The 19,134-nt window shown below is 40.9% G+C and overlaps 2 protein-coding genes across 2 annotated transcripts in view; one reads left to right on the top strand and one right to left on the bottom strand.

The window, feature by feature from the left end:
• Nucleotides 1-3,228: 3,228 nt before the first annotated feature.
• Nucleotides 3,229-12,487, top strand: gdnfa (glial cell derived neurotrophic factor a). Its single transcript, XM_075456055.1, has 4 exons — nt 3,229-3,975; nt 4,584-4,655; nt 4,813-5,037; nt 9,544-12,487. Exons 2-4 carry the CDS (start codon nt 4,646-4,648, stop codon nt 10,083-10,085), a joined length of 777 nt encoding a protein of 258 aa, XP_075312170.1. The 5' UTR covers nt 3,229-3,975; nt 4,584-4,645; the 3' UTR covers nt 10,086-12,487.
• A 3,007-nt stretch (nt 12,488-15,494) lies between these two features.
• Nucleotides 15,495-19,134, bottom strand: part of wdr70 (WD repeat domain 70) — a 37,970-nt gene continuing 34,330 nt past the window's right edge. Inside the window, exons 17-18 of the mRNA XM_075456066.1 lie at nt 17,559-17,721; nt 15,495-16,196 (exon numbers count right to left, since the gene is read on the bottom strand). Of these exons, the coding sequence (XP_075312181.1) occupies nt 16,109-16,196; nt 17,559-17,721 (251 nt within the window). The 3' untranslated portion in view covers nt 15,495-16,108. The remainder of the gene's footprint in view (nt 16,197-17,558; nt 17,722-19,134) is intronic.

The raw sequence follows: 19,134 nt of genomic DNA, 5'->3' as shown, positions 1-19,134 counted from the left end.
AAAATAACAACTCGGTTGCCTCATAATAAAGATAAAGATATATCTTATTCCTTAACATAATAGTTTTCTGACTCTTACCAATTAGTTTTGTAATTTCTTACTATGACAAAGGGCAGGTCATAGGCAGGACCCAACCAGGAAGGGTAAAAGTAGTGTTTACATGTAGTGTTTACATGTGACCAAGGCAACCAGCAAAATTTGCATTCATGTGGGTGATGGTCACAGCGTAAAAAGAAGGTATTTTAACCCGAACCATGATCTTTTTTTCTCACTAACTAACACATTTTATATGTTATTGTCTAAACCCAACCAGGAAGTGGTTGTTTTCCGAAGCGTTGTTGTGTTATTAACTGAACAAAACTCACAGGTGAAAAAGCCGCTGTGGTATATTGGTCTTGAACTTGTATCGTGAACACATTAATGATTGAAAGTGCGGCTTGTAACCTTGCCATCCAACAACCTCTTCTGCCTCCTTATGGGGACTTTGTGGCTTGTAAAAGGAAACACTTGAGAATGACATCTGCTCTGATGCGAAAACACTCATGACTTGTAATTCCTCCCTGCTGCTGGTAGGGGTCCTATGTTACAGGACGCTGTTATGGGTCATATGTAATAGCGTGAGCAAACAATCTACTGTATATGATCGGTATCAATAAAGGACTTGAGCTAAATCCTTTAATTTGAAACATTTCCGCATGAGTGAAAGGCCCACCTGTGGCCATGATCCTCAAATTTCCTCTTATGTTTGACCAGCTGTCCAAAATGTTAGATCTAATAAGAGTTAGAATACCAGCACATGTTTATGTTCATATTCAGTAGCGGACCTCTGCACCCACAATACAACAAGGTACGCTTGTAAGTCTTTTATTCCAACTGCTGACTTTTTGATGGCGGCATGACATGGAGTTTCAACTGTTTCTTTCTTTCTTTACGCATGTCATCGTATGAGTTACCCTGGGCTATACACTAGTGCTCATTCATATGGTATAACGTACAATCATATGTGCAGTTTGTATCTTTTGGATTTGGATATTTATTTATTTGTACACTAAGTGTTTCTGTGGGTTCATTTACAAACTGTATAAGTGGAAACTAGGTATTTATTGCAGTGTATATAGTCTGTGTATACTATACTCTATATTTCTTATTCTGCTATAATATAAATTGACTTTTTTTGCTTAAAACTGACTTTAATCTGGGCTTCCTGCTGACGCCAGCCATGAACCACAGTGCACTGAAGTTGTTACTGTCTGGAGACTTGTCTCTTTCCTTCTCTTTCTCTTCCCTCATTGGCCAAAATAATTAAAAACAGATATATAAAAAATCTATTGCATGTTGATTTGTAAATTTGGGCCCATATATAAGTTTTGTCTGCCAGAATTCTAAACATTTCCTCTTGATCAATATGAACAACTTTGTGACCTTTTTGAACACCATGTACAGTAATGTAGTTAAAGAAATAGGAACATAAAAAAAACAAAACATGTCCAATCAGTCTTCTGAATATGCGGGCGATTGTAAATTTGACTGCAGATGCAGTTGAATGTGCCTGTTCTGCATACTGTGATTTAGCTAAACTGTTCGGGGTGAACTTTGAATCACCTTGAAAGATCATGCACTGCTCTTCAGCTGTCTCTTCCTCTCCTGTCAGATGGTTCTGTCTCTTATTGTTGTCCTCTGAATGGCACATTCGTGTGTTTCGGGTTTGTTTACACAGTGTATGAACTGACGTTCTTCCATTCATTCTCATTACCAGCTTGTTCCTGTTTGGGATAGTGAGCCTTTGAGCTATCTCAGCATTAACTGACAGACTAATAATAGAACAACTGAATATTCCTGTTGAACAAGACAACAAATTGATGATTCCTTTCATTTTCATTACAACTGCTGCTTTGAGTGATTGTTGGGAAATAAATGTCTGATGTAAAAGGAATTTGTTGGCATTGAAAACTTAAACAGGAACTGTTTTGTGTGTCTGTTATGTCTTGGGGTCATTTGTGGCTGATTCTTTTATTGTGGGTAAGGCTCACTATAATACTGAAAAATAAAAGAATGGCACACAGGTATGCATCAAAGCCAAACAACTATATGACAGCGATAAGCAAAGGCACAAAGATACAATTCTTGACAAATGATGAGCAATGAATGTCTCTGGTGAATTAATACTGGCACTATTTCATTCTGAACACAAGAAACTTCCCAGCCATAAAAACAATAAGGATGGTTAAATGTCTGAGTTTGTGTTTAATCAAAAAATGAAACTAATGATATACATGCAGGGAGTTAGATCATGACAATTGGACCACTTGCAGCTGTCACTTCATACAATGAAACCAGGTGACGTGACAGAGAGGAATCCATACAATGAAGACTTGGCGGCGTATCATGCAGATGCAGGAATGGGTAGGGCACAAGCAAACGCCTCAAAGGAAACGTGTAATAACAAGACGTTTCAGATGAGCAAACAAATGTAAGCCTTAATACAACTGAGTAACAGGTAAGTCACCGTGGATTTAAGGTGTCAGTGCGAGGATTTTTATCCCTTTATTCAGCAGCTCTCTTTAGCAGCTTGTCGTGTTAAATTAAAACCAGAAGGCTTCTTGGACACGCAAGGGCTAAGTTGCTGTTGGCAAAGAAACACAAAATTACTTTCATTCTTAAAAGACTGAGTAACTTATGGAATTCGGTTTTGCATGAGATGAAAGGCGGGTGTGGCTTGTAAATCTTGAAAGGAGATGGAAAGGCTTTCTTATGTGCCACAAGTTCAGGGTCCTCCTTTTGTGATCTGTGCTGAGTTGGCCTCACCTTGACCAGAACACGCTTACTGAATAACCACCATGATGCTCCAGTGAATTACACCTCTATGTATTAAGTTTGCAAACTCCTGCATATTTAACATAGCCCAACAAAGTATCCACGGTTCCTTAAAAGCTCGCAAATATGTCCCTAGTAAATAGCAAGTGAAGCGAGACTCCTGCATTCGAGATGTGTGTAGCCATGAGACGGAACTTGACACCAAGGCTCACAGAGCGCGGAGATCAGGTTAGAAACATGCATCGCAACAGAACATCTCCAAATCGCATTCCGCATACTGAAATCTAAGACGAGGACATCAGGATGTGTGACATAATCCCCAAGACATCTGAAAACTGCGCTCCTCCAAACAAGGCTCCAGGGGTGGTTCGGAGAGATATGTGGACCTCTGTTACTCACTGTTTGCTCTCGCAGGGATCTATAAAAGAGGGGCGGACACCAACTGGCCCCAAACGTCAGAGCGCACTTCACTATAAATCACTCCAAACAGCCCTCTGCTCGCGGTGCGGTGTTGTGCGCAGGCATCTGTCCTGCTTCAGTCCAATGTGTGGACAACGCGTGTGGAGACCATTCGAGCTGCATAGACACTGTCCGGCCGGGAGAAAATGGAGAATGATTACTCTGATCTATTTTGTTTACCATGAATATATTTTGAATGTGTAATGCTTTCTGGATAAAAGAGTGTTTCACCATCAAGAGCCTTTACTCTGGAAAAGACCAACAAGACACCTTTACTGCTATTGTGTGCTTAAGACGCTGATGTCTTCATTGGACTCCTCTCAGTCGGAGATGGTGGATCTCTCTCGGATTTCCAACGTGGAAACGTAGCATCCAGTTCATCAGCGACTGCAACTGAACCCTAAGGCGCAGTGGCTCTCTGCAACACTGAGCCTTTGGACTCCTGAGAGTGGAGAGACTCATGGTTTGTTTGGTGCGCTGGGTCGGAATATGAAAAACATAGCTGGCGCACCATATCAGCTCTTTTTTTCTTTTTGGACTAAAACCGAGTTTTAACCAGCTTTAAGGAAATTTTCTTGACGGGTTTTTGGTCATCATCCATGCAGCCAAGTGAGCTGAAGACACTGAATGAGCTGCGTTTTCTGTTTGGATTTTACCACCAACAGCCAAGCGAGTTTTAGGTCTGCATGGGCCATATTCAAGGTAAGGTATTTCTTATGATTTCAGTGTGTAAATGAAAATACGCTCAACTAATGATTACCAGTGACGGAATATTAGGGAAGCTTCATATTCGTTGGCTATTATTTTAAATAGTAAATCATAATTTAAAAAAAAAGAACTTAGGTTGTTGTGAGAACTTTATTTATCTATGGATAGCTGTTAAGGTTTGCTGCAGACTCAACATGCCAGTAGACAGGAGTCACGTAAGTAAGCTTTGGGGATCGCCATCTGGCCAACTCACGCCATTATTTAGGCTATCGTTGCCAAAACGCGTTGGTGCGTGCTTTAACAAACGTATTTTACCGTGAGGCGCACCCTCCGTGCCTCAGTACAAGTGGCAAAAGCTTCTCTGATATCATAGTAGCGTCAAATCTGATCATCAGTGGAGAGTAATTGTACACGCTTGTGGTTAATGACGAATACCGTATGGAACGTTTTATTCTTATGCACAATTTTACGCAGTGATTTATGAGTATTTTCTGTGTTTACATGTTATAAATACTTTGACATTACACGCTGCGTTGTCCGTCATTGCTGCCGTAAACAGATTTTTCTAGAGGTTTTACACTTTTTTTTTATTATGTTCACAGCCTACACGAGACAAAGTGAAGATAAGAGCCTCTAGACATGATGACACAGTTATTAATACAGAATGAGTCGGGGTAAGTCTGGCCGCAGCACTGTTTCACACACTTTTTCTGGCCGACATTCTAGGAGTGTGCAGATTATTTTCTCTTATCTGTTTCTCCTCCTAAATTGAAATAAATGATTGTATACGGACTCATGGTGATAAACTAAAAAGCGTTTTCATTTGTGCAGCTTTCTTCATAGGAACTGAGTTTAAAATGAAGTTATGGGATGTTTTGGCCACGTGTTTGTTGCTCCTGAGCTCTGTTGCTACACGGCCTCTCTACCAAAACACTCATCCAGCCAAGAGGACTTATTTTCCCAGAAGCTACCGTGATTCTGTGTCCCTGTCTGTGGAAGAGCCACTGTTCCAGCGCGAAGACCGCAACCTGCAGGAGATCTCTATGGAGGATGAGTGTAAGGCACACAGCCGGTTTATACCAGACTATCAGTGATAGTTTTGTGTATGGTTAGTTCATTGTATTAGACACATACTGCTTGTGGAAAGACCAACTTAATAATGCACATTATATAATTTTGCATGAATGTCACACAGTTGCTTTGATGACTCAGTCATTTTGTGTGTCGACTAATTATACTTGAGCAGCACCGTGTAAAGTGATATCCAGTGGGTGGATAGTCCTTATTGATAAGGCTGTTATAGACACTGAGGTTATCAGATGGAAGATCTTAATTTTATTGCGTTTTATTGCTGCTTTGAGTTACATCACACTCGTGTCTAAACAAACCAGCAGCACGAATAAGATGAACAGCTCCAATCCAGAGCAGACTTCACTCTTCACATTTCCCCGTCTCCTTTTGTTTATATTCACCTCTGCCTCTCTGCCGCTTAGAGACCCATGACCTTTACCCATCTGCCAAAACTCAGAAATCATGGCATATTTTAGAGGAGGCGCTGTGAACAGGGTCACAGAAATTTTTAAGAGAGAGCCTGGACAACCCCGGAAAGTATGAAGCACCAAGTGAGAGTTCTGTGTTTATCTTCGTTTTAGCAGAGACAGTGGGCAGGAATTTATTTTGTTTGGATTGTTGTGACATTGTATCATCATCACATAGAAGTAAACACCGCCGAGAACTAGATAAGGAATGGAACATTTGGGCAAGTGTTTGTCCTGCCACTTCATACTCTGTTTGGACCGGGGTGACATCACTGATTTGCTGTGAAACACAAGACTATTAACTATTCTCAAATAGTGTAAACAAAACTTGTAATGTCAGGAGGGGATGTGCATAGTGGTTGTCCGACTTGTGCATAGTGTCACAGAAAAACATGTTTTTTTTTCTCAAATGTTAAGATTTGAATCTGCAGAGACCACCTTCTAAGGAGTCAGATATTTAGTGATGAAAACCATGTTAAAAGAAAATCTATGATCATGGTGCATATCAGTTTGTCTTAGCAAAATCCCACTGGTGTTTCTGTTTAATTATTTATTTTTTAACAAAAACAATGACTTTATAAAAGCATTGCAGAATTTAAAACCAACCATGAATCATCTCATTTGCTTCTGGCAATCTAGTCTGTCAGCAGGTGTACTCTATAGCCAACCTTTCTGTCAGATGACATACAATAGAAGACACCTAAATCAAAGGGTAGGTGTATCTAAACAGATTGGCCCTCGCTCATCTGATACTCTAGTGGCAGCCTAATCAGCTGTGGAGCTCAGGCAGATCATATGGCCAAGGTAAAAGAGGAGCGATAGGTGACACTGCTGTGTAGAGGCTGTGTTAACCACAATACCACCTGCCAGATATCTCACCCCACTGACTGCGACTACTTGATGCACGTACAACATGGCAACGCAACTCTAGCACACCCCCACACAGACTCTCACAGGTGATGTAACTGCAATTTGAATAATTGATTCATGGGAGAAAAATATGTTTCAGTGATCTAGTTCATTGTTGCTGGACCTGCGAGCATTCAAGAAGGAGAGACGTCACTCCATAATAGAATCAACATGTAACTCTGGAGGGTCTAAGACTCAAGAGTCGGTCCTCATTTCTTCTCGCAGCAGATGGTGAAGAGCTGTTCTCATGCATGTTTTCAGTTTGCAGCAGACTACAATCTGCCTCATCAAAATAACTCAAAGCATATGATTTCCTTGTATTTGGCCTTTTAAGTCTAGGCGTCCTAAGATTACATCCATCCAAGATCTAAATGCATCTCTCTTGGTGGTGTGATTGCTCTGTGCCTACTGTATCAACACAGGTCGTTCCTGTGTGAAAGCTTGCCGAGTTAACTTAAGCTGGAAGATTAACCTTTAATGACTCAGGAACCTAATGCTTGTTATTCATCCGCACACAAGTCTGCCCGAACATCTCCACCTTTTTCTTCCTCTGTGACTAAAACAAATTTCGAAAAGAAACCGAAATCTCACATTTGACCTTCAGCCTCCAAGTGATCCCCCAGCAGCCATCTTGGAAGGAGAGAAAGCAGAACACCTGCACATGCATATGAATAACACTCATCCATACTGTTTACATCCTGCACTTTGCCTTTTGTTACATTTATTTTTTTTTTTGGTCAACAATGTCCGCCATTCTTTCTACAAATATCGTAATTTCTGTTGGTCCGTTTTTATTTTGCCTACAATGGTGCTCTTTTTTTTTTTCATTTTACATATATAGAACATTTTTGTATTTATAGGACTATTTCAGGGAAATTAACTAGTTGTTTCATCCAGCAAATAACTATAAGACATTACGGATACATTTTCGTATTTGTTTGTTAAATGAAAGGTATTCCACAGCAGCTGCTTAGTTTAGGCTGAAATCAGGCGAAGCAGTTTCTGGGCAAGCAGAGGAAACTTAAGGAACTTATTTTGTCTGGCCAAGAACTTGTCTGGCACACGAGGCCGTGCATAGTGGTAAATGGTCATTTTTCCATTTTTCACTTTTTTTCCTGGAGATTAAAAGAAAAAAGGTACAGTGCAAAGCTTCAGGTACCTCTGGTCAAAATTTCTGTTTCGATTACAGGTTGACTAAGCAGGAAAAACAACATGTGGACTCATTTAAAAGTAATACGTATTAATCACGTCTCTTGACCCATTAGAAGTGAACAATTTACTCTATTACTCTGTGGAGACTCTACCCAGTGCCTGTATAACCCTTGTTTCTTGGGCTGTAACCTTCTTTAAATGGGTGTGTAGATACCAGCCAATGACTGGAAAAGAAAAAAAAATGCATTCAGGTGTAATTCCTGTCTCTTCTGTGCATTGGCAGTCCCTTTGGCAGAAGGAGTAATTTCATAACAACTGTGCAGGGTTATTTGTATGGGCTGATGTGTTTATTAGTGCTTTAGATTGATAAATGAGCTTTTACTTCTCTCATCGACTGCATTGTTCTAAAATTGTCCAAGGCTCCAAACTCTTGTTGGTTGAGCCAATGAGGAGGAGCCAATTTTGAATGCTGAGATTGTCAGCAGTGAGTAGAAATTTCTAGATGATATGCCCCTTAGTATGTAGAAAATGAACTCATCTCCAAAGGCATTAAAGTTAAAGATGGGATATTCTTGTCAATCTTTTAACCAATTTTAGTGAATTCTGTTTGTTATATACAACTTTACATTGAAAGTAAGCATCTATGATTAGAGCCCAAGTACATTTTCAACATTTGATAACTTCTATGAGCACTTAAAAATAAACCAGATGAATACATTTCTGTATTGTTGGCGAGTAGTACTTGCCCACTGGGGGAGCTGAGCCTTTGTGTCCCTAAAGAAGATGGATGACTAACTGTGCCATGGTGAAGACATTGTTTTTCACACACCTTATTACAAATTGAGGCAATGACATCCCATGTCAAAGTGCCTTGAGAGTGATTTGGTGCTATATAGGTCAAACTTAAAACTATAATAATATTGTGCCAATAATTGGTTGCCACTTCAAGTCAAAGTGCAATGCATTACTGTTTGTAATCTAGGTAAACACTTATGAACACGTGTCATCTCAACACATTCATAAGTTATCTGAAGTTTTTCAAAATGAGATTCTTATAAAACTTTACGGGCTTGTAAAATCTAAATCAAATCCAAATTACGATGGACAAAGTCTGTAGATGATTATGACTGAACTCCTATGGTGACTTTTCAACTGTTTCTGACAGGAGGCACAACACCGATGTAGCAAAGACAAATTCAAAGATGAACAGATTAAATCAGATATCAAAAAGGATGAAAGAGGTTTTGTTCCAGGTTGTTTTTGAGCAACTGCAGTTAGGACTCTGAATGGCAGCCGTGGGGGTGCAGGGCTTTTGTTGGCAGTATATATTGAAAGTTCCAGAAAGCATGAGAAGGCTACTTAATAGCTTCTACAACAACGTTAGGGGGCATAAACAGAGGTTTTTTTTTGCCTCCCTCCTTTTGTGTCCCATATTCTTTTGGCCTAAATGTCATCCATAATGTGTGAGTAAACTCTGGAGGAGCAGTACGTACAGCGGCAGAGGCTTGAGAAACTTACATACGGAAAAAAAAATCTATGAAAATCTCCCCACATGACCTGAAAGTCTTAGCTGGCTACAAAAAAGCATTTACAAGCTGTGATAATTGCTGAGCAGTCATACCAACCATGGAGGCTGACTTACCTTTTGCCTCAGACTCTTCTTTTCTTGCAGGAGCCAGCTTGCAAATTTTAAATTGGATAATCTCTAAATTGAAAGTTGAAAAGTTTGCATTTGTTGAAAATTTCCCAGCAGCGTGTTTGAATAGTTAACTTTTTTCATTACCACAATGACATTTAAGGTTTTGAACTACCCGCTCATGCAGTCATTTAGACCGGGAGATCACTAATCAGAGTGCTGTTGACGGCTATAAAGTTGAGATTTTTGAAGACCATTTAGTGTCTGTGTAAATTTTGTATTTCAAATTCAGCTTTCTGACTAATCTTTTGCTTCTGCACCCTCCAGATGATACTGCAGGTCCCTATCCAGAGCAGTTTGAGGATGTAATGGATTTTATTGAGGCTACCATTGGCAGACTCCGACGATCATCAGAACCCAGCGGTGGCTCCAGGGGACGAAGGGAGCAGAGGCAGCGAGGAGCAGCAAACACAGGAGGCGATGGGAGAGGGCTCAAGAGGCGAAGCCGGGGCCGAGGTGGCAATCGAGGTGGTAAAGGCAGAGGTGAGAAGGGAAAGGAGAGGATATCCGTACAAAGTCGAGGCTGCTTGCTAAAGGAGGTGCATCTCAATGTGACGGACTTGGGGCTGGGATATCAGACTAAAGAGGAGCTAATCTTCCGGTACTGTAGTGGCCCCTGCATTGAGGCAGAGACCAACTATGACAAGATCTTGAACAACCTCACACACAACAAAAAGTTGGACAAGGACACACCCTCCCGCACCTGCTGTCGACCGATTGCATTTGACGATGACTTATCTTTTTTGGACGACAACGTGGTGTATCACACTCTGAAGAAGCATTCGGCCAGGAAATGCGGCTGCGTCTGAGAAAGTCACGTGAGCGTGGCAAAATTGTTGACAAAGGATCACCTTCACACGCCGGTGCTGCAGAGGGAGGGATTACTGTTGGACATGTGTGTACGAGGTCAAAGAAGGAGCCATTCCTCCCTTGATTTTCTCTGTTGTCATCAAGAGGAGACACAAGTCGAGTATACCGCGACGACTTGAGAGACACTGGAACAGCCTTCAGAAGGGAGCCGCGAGTTTAACTTTAACAGTCCATATTCACTCCTCCAGAGCCAGTGAGAAGTACTTGTTCCTGTACGTGCGAATGTGAATCAGATGTGCACCAATTTACAAAAGATTCAATTCTGCTGCACCTCCAGGTTTTCTCACTTTGTTGTCAAAAAAAAAGGTGAGCGTGAAGAAGGACTGAGTTTTCACAGGAGGAATTCATTTCCCAGGAGCTCAGTTTTTCCATAGCTGGCTGACTCCCGATGAATCCAGAGATTTAAGGAGCTTTCTCAGTTGTTCTCATTTTAAATCACTCCCACTGCATAGTCTGGATGTTGACATTTACATTCAGAGCCAAGACACCACACCGGGTGCAGAAAAAACTTTGTGGTGAAACGCACCTACATAAAATCCAGGCATCATATACATATATATATATATATATATATATATATGTATATATATATACATAAATGGTGTGTAAGAGGTATATTTATTAAGATGGAATTAACTTATTGTTATTTATTTCAGTCCATTTTATGAGAGAAATTGTCTTTTTTCTTATTTATTTAATAGCTTTGTTTGTCCTGGATGGTGCCAAAGTGGAGCATTCTCTCATGAAAAATATTTTATGGTGACCCAGAACTGCTTAACACTCCCATACATCCTTGCAATGTTTTTCCATGACATTTAGATTCCAGGGATTCTCTTATTAGACATCCAAAAGATCATAATTAGCCATCAAAGTAAGGTAGCACACATAGAGATGCAGAGGACGGGACCAAAAGAAGAATTTTAATAAAACCGGTCTGTTGTTTTTAAACATTTCGGTATAGTTCACCTCATGTTTCACTAATGCAACCACTCTGAGACAGGGGGAAACTATAGCTCACTCCTAACAACACCTGACTCCTAAAAAACTATTCATTCATTACACTCTATGTTTACAATGAGGCAAATCATTTTTTGCTTTTTCTGTTACTCCAACCAGAAGTCATAATACTTCTAAGGTTCAATGCAAACTCGGCATGGGAGAGGTGGTCTCACAAGGATCCAAAGGTGCCTTTGAGGATCCATCCGTTGAGTCAGACAGGACAGTAGCTGCTAGAATGCTTTCCAGTCATTGTATGTTATCCAAAACCTCACCCTGGCCTTGCACCAGGTCTGAGTAGGGCTTTGCATCGGTTATTGTCTCAGTCGGCTTTCAAGTTCGCGGGACTGCCCGTGTTTCTGTCTGCGCTCTGACTGACAGGTCTTATTCCCTCAAAGGGGATTTGAAAGTGATCCTCTAACATGAGTCTTAACCAAATAGCCCCGCTGGCAAAGGCAGTTAAAGGAAGATCTAGCTACTGTAGTGGCCGTCATTGTGCAACTGATGTAAATATCTGAGGACTAGACATTTCAACAAAAGGCTGCGTTTTGGAATAACTGAGAGCGAAGACAATGGGCTGGCTCAACATGCTTACTGCATGTAACAACTTGTTCAACCAAAACAAATTCCCAAAGCTAAAACAGAAATGAAGGAAAAAGGAAAGCAGACATCTCGTTTAAGAGCATGTAGCTTTGCCCCGCGAGGGGTCTGCTTTAAATGGAGCAAAGCGAGCCCTCGTGTAGGTCTTGACGTTAGCACGGATTATAGGGACCAAGGTATCTGTGCCCACCCAGCAGCAAGCAAGCCAGCTTTACTGTGTAATCCCCCTGCACAGAACAAATCCAGTGCATCAAGCTGAATTTAGGCCAAACACTACACACGGAGGAAAAATAACTCTTGTTTTTATCACAGCATACCTCATCAATTGAATCATCTTCCCTTTTTAACAACTGATTGGTGCATAAGCCTTTCCAGATGAGAATGCGCAGTTAAAAGACTTCCCAGAAGCCTCAAAGGACCTTGCTACTGGTCGATATCAGACACACGATATCAGTGTGTGACCTGCGACAGCTTCTCATCTTCATTATTGATTGTTCCACTGTTCATCTACGATTTGCCTCTTCGTTGGATAGATGCAAAGGAATCTGCAGTGTTAATATCAGAAGTCTTTTGTTGTCACTCCGTTCAACACCTCTGTCATGTTGTCTCACTTGTTTTGTGTTACAGAACCAAAGCTCTCTGCAAACTTTATTTTTGTACAATATTCATTTTATAACTTTTTACAGAATTAAACTTGTTTCTATGAATCAATGTGTCTCCTGGTATTGTGCCATGTACAATAATCAAACCGGGGCCAGATGGTGCTAATTTGCTGGGGTATGTTTACAGAGGAGTCACGTAAAATTGAGGATGAAAACGAAGGTCGAAGAGAGAATTGCGGGGACCATTTGAGAGATGGCGTCCACAATGTGGTGTCTCCTTCTGTTCTGCATTCTTGAACACGAGCCCAGGGTCTTACAGTAAACAAAAGCTTGCAGTAAAGCGCCACTGTGTTGTAATTTAAGGCACTCGAGAATATTTCGACTGCGCAAAGAAGATGTGTAAAAGCTGATGGCAGAAATAGCGGAGGCACAGAAAGTGAGCCATGAAACAGACTTTAACGTGTTCAGAAACTGAGTAACTACATGAGCTGTTTTGGTAGAAGTCCGCATCTTATCTCATCAAAAAAGTTTTTTAAAAAAAGTCCAAGTTAATATTTGTTTTTTTCTGATTATTAAAGTATCAAATCATCTAAACATTTCATTTTTAAGAGGCAAAAGTAACTCAGCCAAAGTCACTGACGCCCACTAATAAAAGATCAGAAAACCTCTGACATTTTGCCAAGACTGGCCCCCCCCCCCCCCCCCAACATCCAGAGGTTTTACCCTTTAGCTTTTATCTTTATTCATGAGACCCAAGTGTGACAGTATGGCATAGTTCTCATTTGTGCTCATTTACAAGTTCATCGTTTTATTTTGGGAGACTACCAGAATGTGTTCGCACGTTTTTAATGATCCAATCAGTATTTGTTTCCTCATTGCTGCTGATCTTTGCCAGGTGCCCAAAACACCCACTTCAATCTCTTCAAGGCCCCCCCTCCCCAAAAGGCTAAATTGTGCACTGACTGGTTAGTTTATCATTCAGATCTGACAGATTACCAATCAACTGCTTGTTCTTTGTAATGCCAAACTAACCAGGCAGTCATTATGTGAAAGTGTTACATGGCACTTACTTGTTTTAAACTTTGGAGATCTTTTACAAGCACCAAAAAAAAAAAAAAAAAGGAAATAATGGATAATAAAGACAATCTCTTTAGATTCAGACCTTCACGCTGCAAGAGGAGCTCTGACCCATCTGGGCATGGACACTGGAGGCCTTTCACCGTAACGTGGGCAGCGGATCCTTTCGGTCCTGGGGGATTGGGCTTGTTCTACCACATTCAGTATAGACTGGATAAGATTAGGATCTGGAGTTTGGACTTTGGGTCAAAGCCTTTGTCTCTATGTGTTTTCCTTGAGGAGTTTTTGTGGTGTGGCTGGGGGAACATTGGAGAACATTGTAACAAGATGTTCAGTGTTATTTACTTGTCACTGGTTTTGATATTGTGACTAATAGTTGTAACTGTCACAGTCACGTCTAAAAACCCACTAGTGAACGACGCTCCTTCAACGCTATGGACGTGGACATGTAAGTGTAAAGAGGAAATCCTATTTAAAGCATCTTCTTGTTGCAACTATTCTTTTGGGCATGAAACCTACACATGAAAGATGTCTTCCATTCAAGTAACATTCACAATGGTCTGCGAGACTTGAGTCACCTTGAAGTCCTAAATTCTCAAAATCTTTATTCTTGCCTCAACTGTCCCAGACTGCAATGAGAAGCAGCTAAAGAGAATCTGTTCAATCTCACCGTTCAATCCATTAAGCAGCACAAAACTACCAAATTCTTCACTATACTGTGAGCGGAGGCAGAGTAGACGACAACACCAGCACTTCTGCAAGTGGGACTTGCCTTTAAGCCTTTAAATGCCTCCACCTTCATGGCATTTCTTCCGCCTGCTGCTTGGTCACGTGGTGCTGGGACGACCTTAGTGCTGCTGTCGAATCAAACTGCAGCCTCTCTTCACCTCCTGCAGCTCCAAAAGAGCATGACATCAACCTCACGCCATGAAAGCAAGCTGCCCTCTTCTCCACTTAAACTGCTTTGAATCCTTCGCTCATTGTTCCAGTTCTTCCATATTTGCTCTGGTAACATCTTTGTCTTGCTTTCGTTTTTTATGGCTGCAGAGCTTTTGCCAAGACACAGACCATTTAATAGTCCTCTTGTTATTTTCATTGGCAAGTGAAGCCTGGTCGTCTGTCTCTCCCCTCTCGTAAGTCACAGAGTAGAAACATCAGCTAAATGACAGATATGGCATGCAAGACTTAAGTTCTCATAAATAAGGTATCATCAGATATCAGTGGGGACAGAAACTAGGGTAAAAAACTTTCACCTTCACTAAGTGTATGATCATTTGTCAGCAAAGTCACACAATTTACAATTTACCGGTCTGAATTTAAAGAAAGCTGGTGGAGGGGAGGAGATTGGGCAAAGGCAGATCCCTGATAATGTTAGGTTAAATCAATGGCCTTGGTGGAGGATGCAGATCTAGTGGCACCCAGCTAGTAACAAACTAGTTCCATTTGAAAGACAAATAGTGCTCACACTAATGTATGATCAGCAGATGTTGCTTTCCAGAGAAAAGTAAAACATACAGACAACAAACATGGCTTTCATTATTCCTCTGTGTTGTGGGTGCTTGTGTCAGTATATTTTTTTGACAATACGCTACGCGGGTCATCGAGGGATTTCTATAAAAACATTTTTATTTTCAAAGATAAGACAGGAAATGGGCCGGGTGTGAAAGGCACCAAAACTCCCTAAAACATTGGAACAAGAGACTGAGCATTAAAGTTGATTATTCATCTTGAGAATAACTCTTAACTCCAAAGTCCCAGCAGATCTTTCAACCAGAACGCTCCCTCCGTTATTCCCTCGTGATATCATTAAAGTCATTTTCAATAAGAATAACATTGTAAAGAAAACCATAATTAACCAGCGTCAGGATTTGACGCGATTTGCAAGAGATTCCTTTATTTAGCACTTAGCCTATATAAAAATTTCAAAGCAGAAAGTAAAAACAGCAGTTTTGAGAAAGACTGACGACAGCGTATCTTCGTGTTTGAGCTAGTGCCTCACAGGAATGGCATGCCTTTGATCAGCAGGTAAAACAGCTCCGACTCCACTCCACTTTGGATGAAATATATCAAGAGTTGACGAGAGGGTACAAATTCCTTTATTTAGATTTTGGTGGTGGAATAAGTGGTGTTGAAAAAAAAAAATTAACGGCTAAGTAAATTTGTTCACCGCAACCCTAAAAAAAGGACAGCTTTAAAACCATCGAGCCTTAAAAACATTCCCACGTAAAATAAAAACGGCTGAAACTTTTACTACTTCTTTGCAAATTTACTGTTCGCAAGCTTTTCTTCATGGTGATGAACAGCACCAGACCACAAAATCTGGAGCTGATTTATGAGGCATTAGCAAACTCTGGAGTTGTGGGGTTCGACAACAATGGAAATGATGAAAATACACTCCACACAATCAAAACAGACATAAAAAGTCGAGATCTTCCAGTGGTTGAGAGGAACATAAAGAGGTAGAAATTTACATTATGCCTCCATGGTGAGATTGGATTTATACATTTCCCCTCAATGCGGAGCCATATAAATTAAAGTGTTTGTGTTTGTGGAGAGAGGACAAAGACTTTATATTTCAACTACTTAACTGATGGTCAAAGTTTGGGGCACTACCTCCGTTTTTCTCGGGCTGAAAACCCCACCCCTGTCTGCTGTCTCCTAGTAAGTGAGTTGCTGCCGCTGAAGTCTCATATTTTGCGTTTCTTCCACTCTGGTTCTTTGTCAGCCTCCTCATCCGACTCAGACTCCTCCTCAAAAATGGGCTCTGGCTGGGTCCTACAGGGATTGACAAAGCAGAATGATGATTAATCGTTTCGTCTTTTCACTCAACTTGAGAGAAAGACAATGAACAGTAAAAAAAAAAAAAAAAAAAAAAAAACTAAGAATTTATCCAGCTGTGAGGCCATGAATTAAATGAGATGTTTGACATTTAGAGTGTCAGAGCGACCGTTTTTTTGTTCCAGATCAAATGAAGCCTAATGAAGTTCAGACTGTCATGAAGTTCCATTCAGCAGAACACCGCGCAGGAATTAAGACCGCTCATATATGCACATAATTGTTTTTTGTTGTCCTAATTAGCCATGGCTGTGAATTATGTCATATGTGGCACTTCTTCATGGTGCATACTTGTTCCAATGCAAATAAGAAATCAGCAAAAAAAAAAGTCCATTTAGACCTACTTTTCACACGTGGTACTAACTGGATGTTCCACACTTGCATAGCTTAATCTAATGTTGATCTGAAGCGTGTACCTGTAAAAACTAAATCGCTTTTTTTCAGCATTTGTGTCACACTGATAAGAAGGAACTCAAGTACCATCATGATACAATAAGGAAGCAGTCCTCATTTCACAATCAGCACAGGTACATGCACTGTTGAGTCAAGCTAGTAACAGCTCGAGTTTGTCATGTGGATGACCGTACTTGTCCCAGTAAATTTGCACGGGAGGGGAATCGAGCTACTGACTGAAGTGTGCTGAGGATGGCGTGAGAACACGTCCGAGACGTCCCGCCGCATCCTTGCTTTGCTCTCTGTGGTAAATGGCCGCATACGCAACTACAGCCGCACTCATGTCAGAGGTGTCGACTCTTAGTTATTGAAATGATTTTGTCAGAAGACGCCGCAGTTAAAAATAAATAAATAAATAAATCATGATTTTTCTGGAGCACCAGGCAACAGCCTGAAAATGCTTTAAACGACCGCAAGTTACTGGGCTGATTTTCAAACATTATGATGCACTTAACTGCCTGCCAAAGAAAGAGAAAAATATGTGAATGACCCAGCTTTACTGGTGTATTAGTATACCCTTATACTTCACTGTTTTTACAAAAAGATTAAAAAAGGGGGAAACTTTGGAGCCCGTGCAGAGCACCTAGGCTCATTTCAGTTGAGTGTGCACATGCAGGAGTGATTCAGTCCCCAACTGCATTATCTGGGTGTGTGTTAGTCTAATTTTAAGAGGCTTAATTTTGAACGATTGCGTCAGGCCAAACATAACATATTGATTTTTTTTTTTTTTTTCAAATGTCATATAAACGTGCTTTGTGGTTCACTAATGACAGATCGTCTGGATGGTGAATGAGCAAGTCAGAAACATCTGGAGAAGCAAAGTGTGAAGGATTTCTTTGTTTCTCTTACTGCTTGTATGCTGGAGCAACCCAGTAAGGGTTTTCTGAAGCTTCCTTGGCGTGACGTAAGATGGCCTCTCGTGGGTTGCTGTCATCAGTTTTATCTAAAGCGATGTTCTTCACGATGAATGAAGACAGAGTCCCACCGTGAGCTGCTACTCTGCCTCCTCGTCCTGTAAGGGCAGATGATTATTGGATTAGTTACGTTCAAGGCTTAAAGAAAAAAATAATGGAAATACACGTGGAAATTTCTCTGAGGTTACATCTTCTTAGAAAGTGAAAAACCAATTAATCCTACTTAAGCGTTAAGCCTGCATGAGATCAGTGGGGAGATACTGGCCTTGGATAGTGCTACTGGCTCAGCTTTGGTTACAGATGATGCCATCTACGATAATCTACCACACTCTACAGACGGTGACATGACCTGGCATAAAAGATTTTCACATGCCAGATGTATGGGATACGGCGTGTGCTATTTTCACCAGTCAACAGGCCTGTGAGCTCAGTTTAGCTGGGTCAGCAACCTCACGGGTCATGAAATTCAGGATTTTTGTATATTTTCAGAACCATCTAGAAAATGGCATCGAGCGGAAAAGAAAGAAAAGAAGATTGACTTGACAACGGTGAACCCAACAAACTGTTGATTTCCACGAGGATAGGGTTGGGCTGACTTCTTGCATTAAGTTAAACGTTCAGAAAAAAATTAAAAAACAAAAAATAAGCACTTCATCATGTGCTTAAGAGCAGACATTTGGGTGTCTGAAGTCACTACCAACTCACTGTAACCGTGGTATTTTGTATTGGCCCATTGTAGGGTTAAATCGAATCATTCAACACCAAATTCATTCATTTCTGTAACAGTCGGAAGTTAGAAATTCCATTTCCCCATTTATCATTGAATGCTCATTGAGTGCTGCGCCTGTAACGTCCGTGAAATACTGGCCGTCTACTGGCCGTCCCCAGTTCATAATGTCCAGACTTTATGAAGCCGATATGTGTCAGAGAATTTATGACGCAAGTTCTCAGTGACGTTATTAACCGACCAGCAGCCGTTACGTTCGGCGACGTGTGTTTTAACAACTCGGGTCACTTCATCACATGACTTGCAATGAGATTGTGCCTAAAAGAGGGATAAGTAGCCTACCAGCTGTCAAATGTGAGTGTTGGAAAATAAAAGAAAGTCAAGTCACTTCGGTGTGTGGTCTGAGCTCTCAGGCTTTCCTGCAAACTCGCTCAAACCGTAATAATGTGCTCCAAGGGCTACTGAGGAGTCTACTAAATATCTCACCAGAGGCAGACCCCGAGGAAGAGAAGGGTGGAGTGGAGGCGAGCAGGTCACTCCACGCCCCTAGAATGATTTTCTTTCATTCAGGTGTCGATTAATGGAGGAACAAGGAGTTTCTTTAGTGTCTTCCTGTGTTATTTTACCTCAGTAAATTGCGTCAGCTTGCGCAAATAGTACGCGTTTCCTTTAAAATGAAAAGAAAACTTCAACAGCACAACTAAAAAATGCTGCTTTAAATCTGCCATCATTAAAATGCATCTATGCAACAACCTTGCACTGATAATATTTATACTTTTTCTTT

Source organism: Odontesthes bonariensis, chromosome 22, assembly GCF_027942865.1.
Source record: "Odontesthes bonariensis isolate fOdoBon6 chromosome 22, fOdoBon6.hap1, whole genome shotgun sequence".
Taxonomy (NCBI): Eukaryota; Metazoa; Chordata; class Actinopteri; order Atheriniformes; family Atherinopsidae; genus Odontesthes; species Odontesthes bonariensis.
The sequence above is the reverse complement of the archived record's forward strand: the minus strand, read 5'-3'. Positions and strand labels throughout refer to the sequence as shown.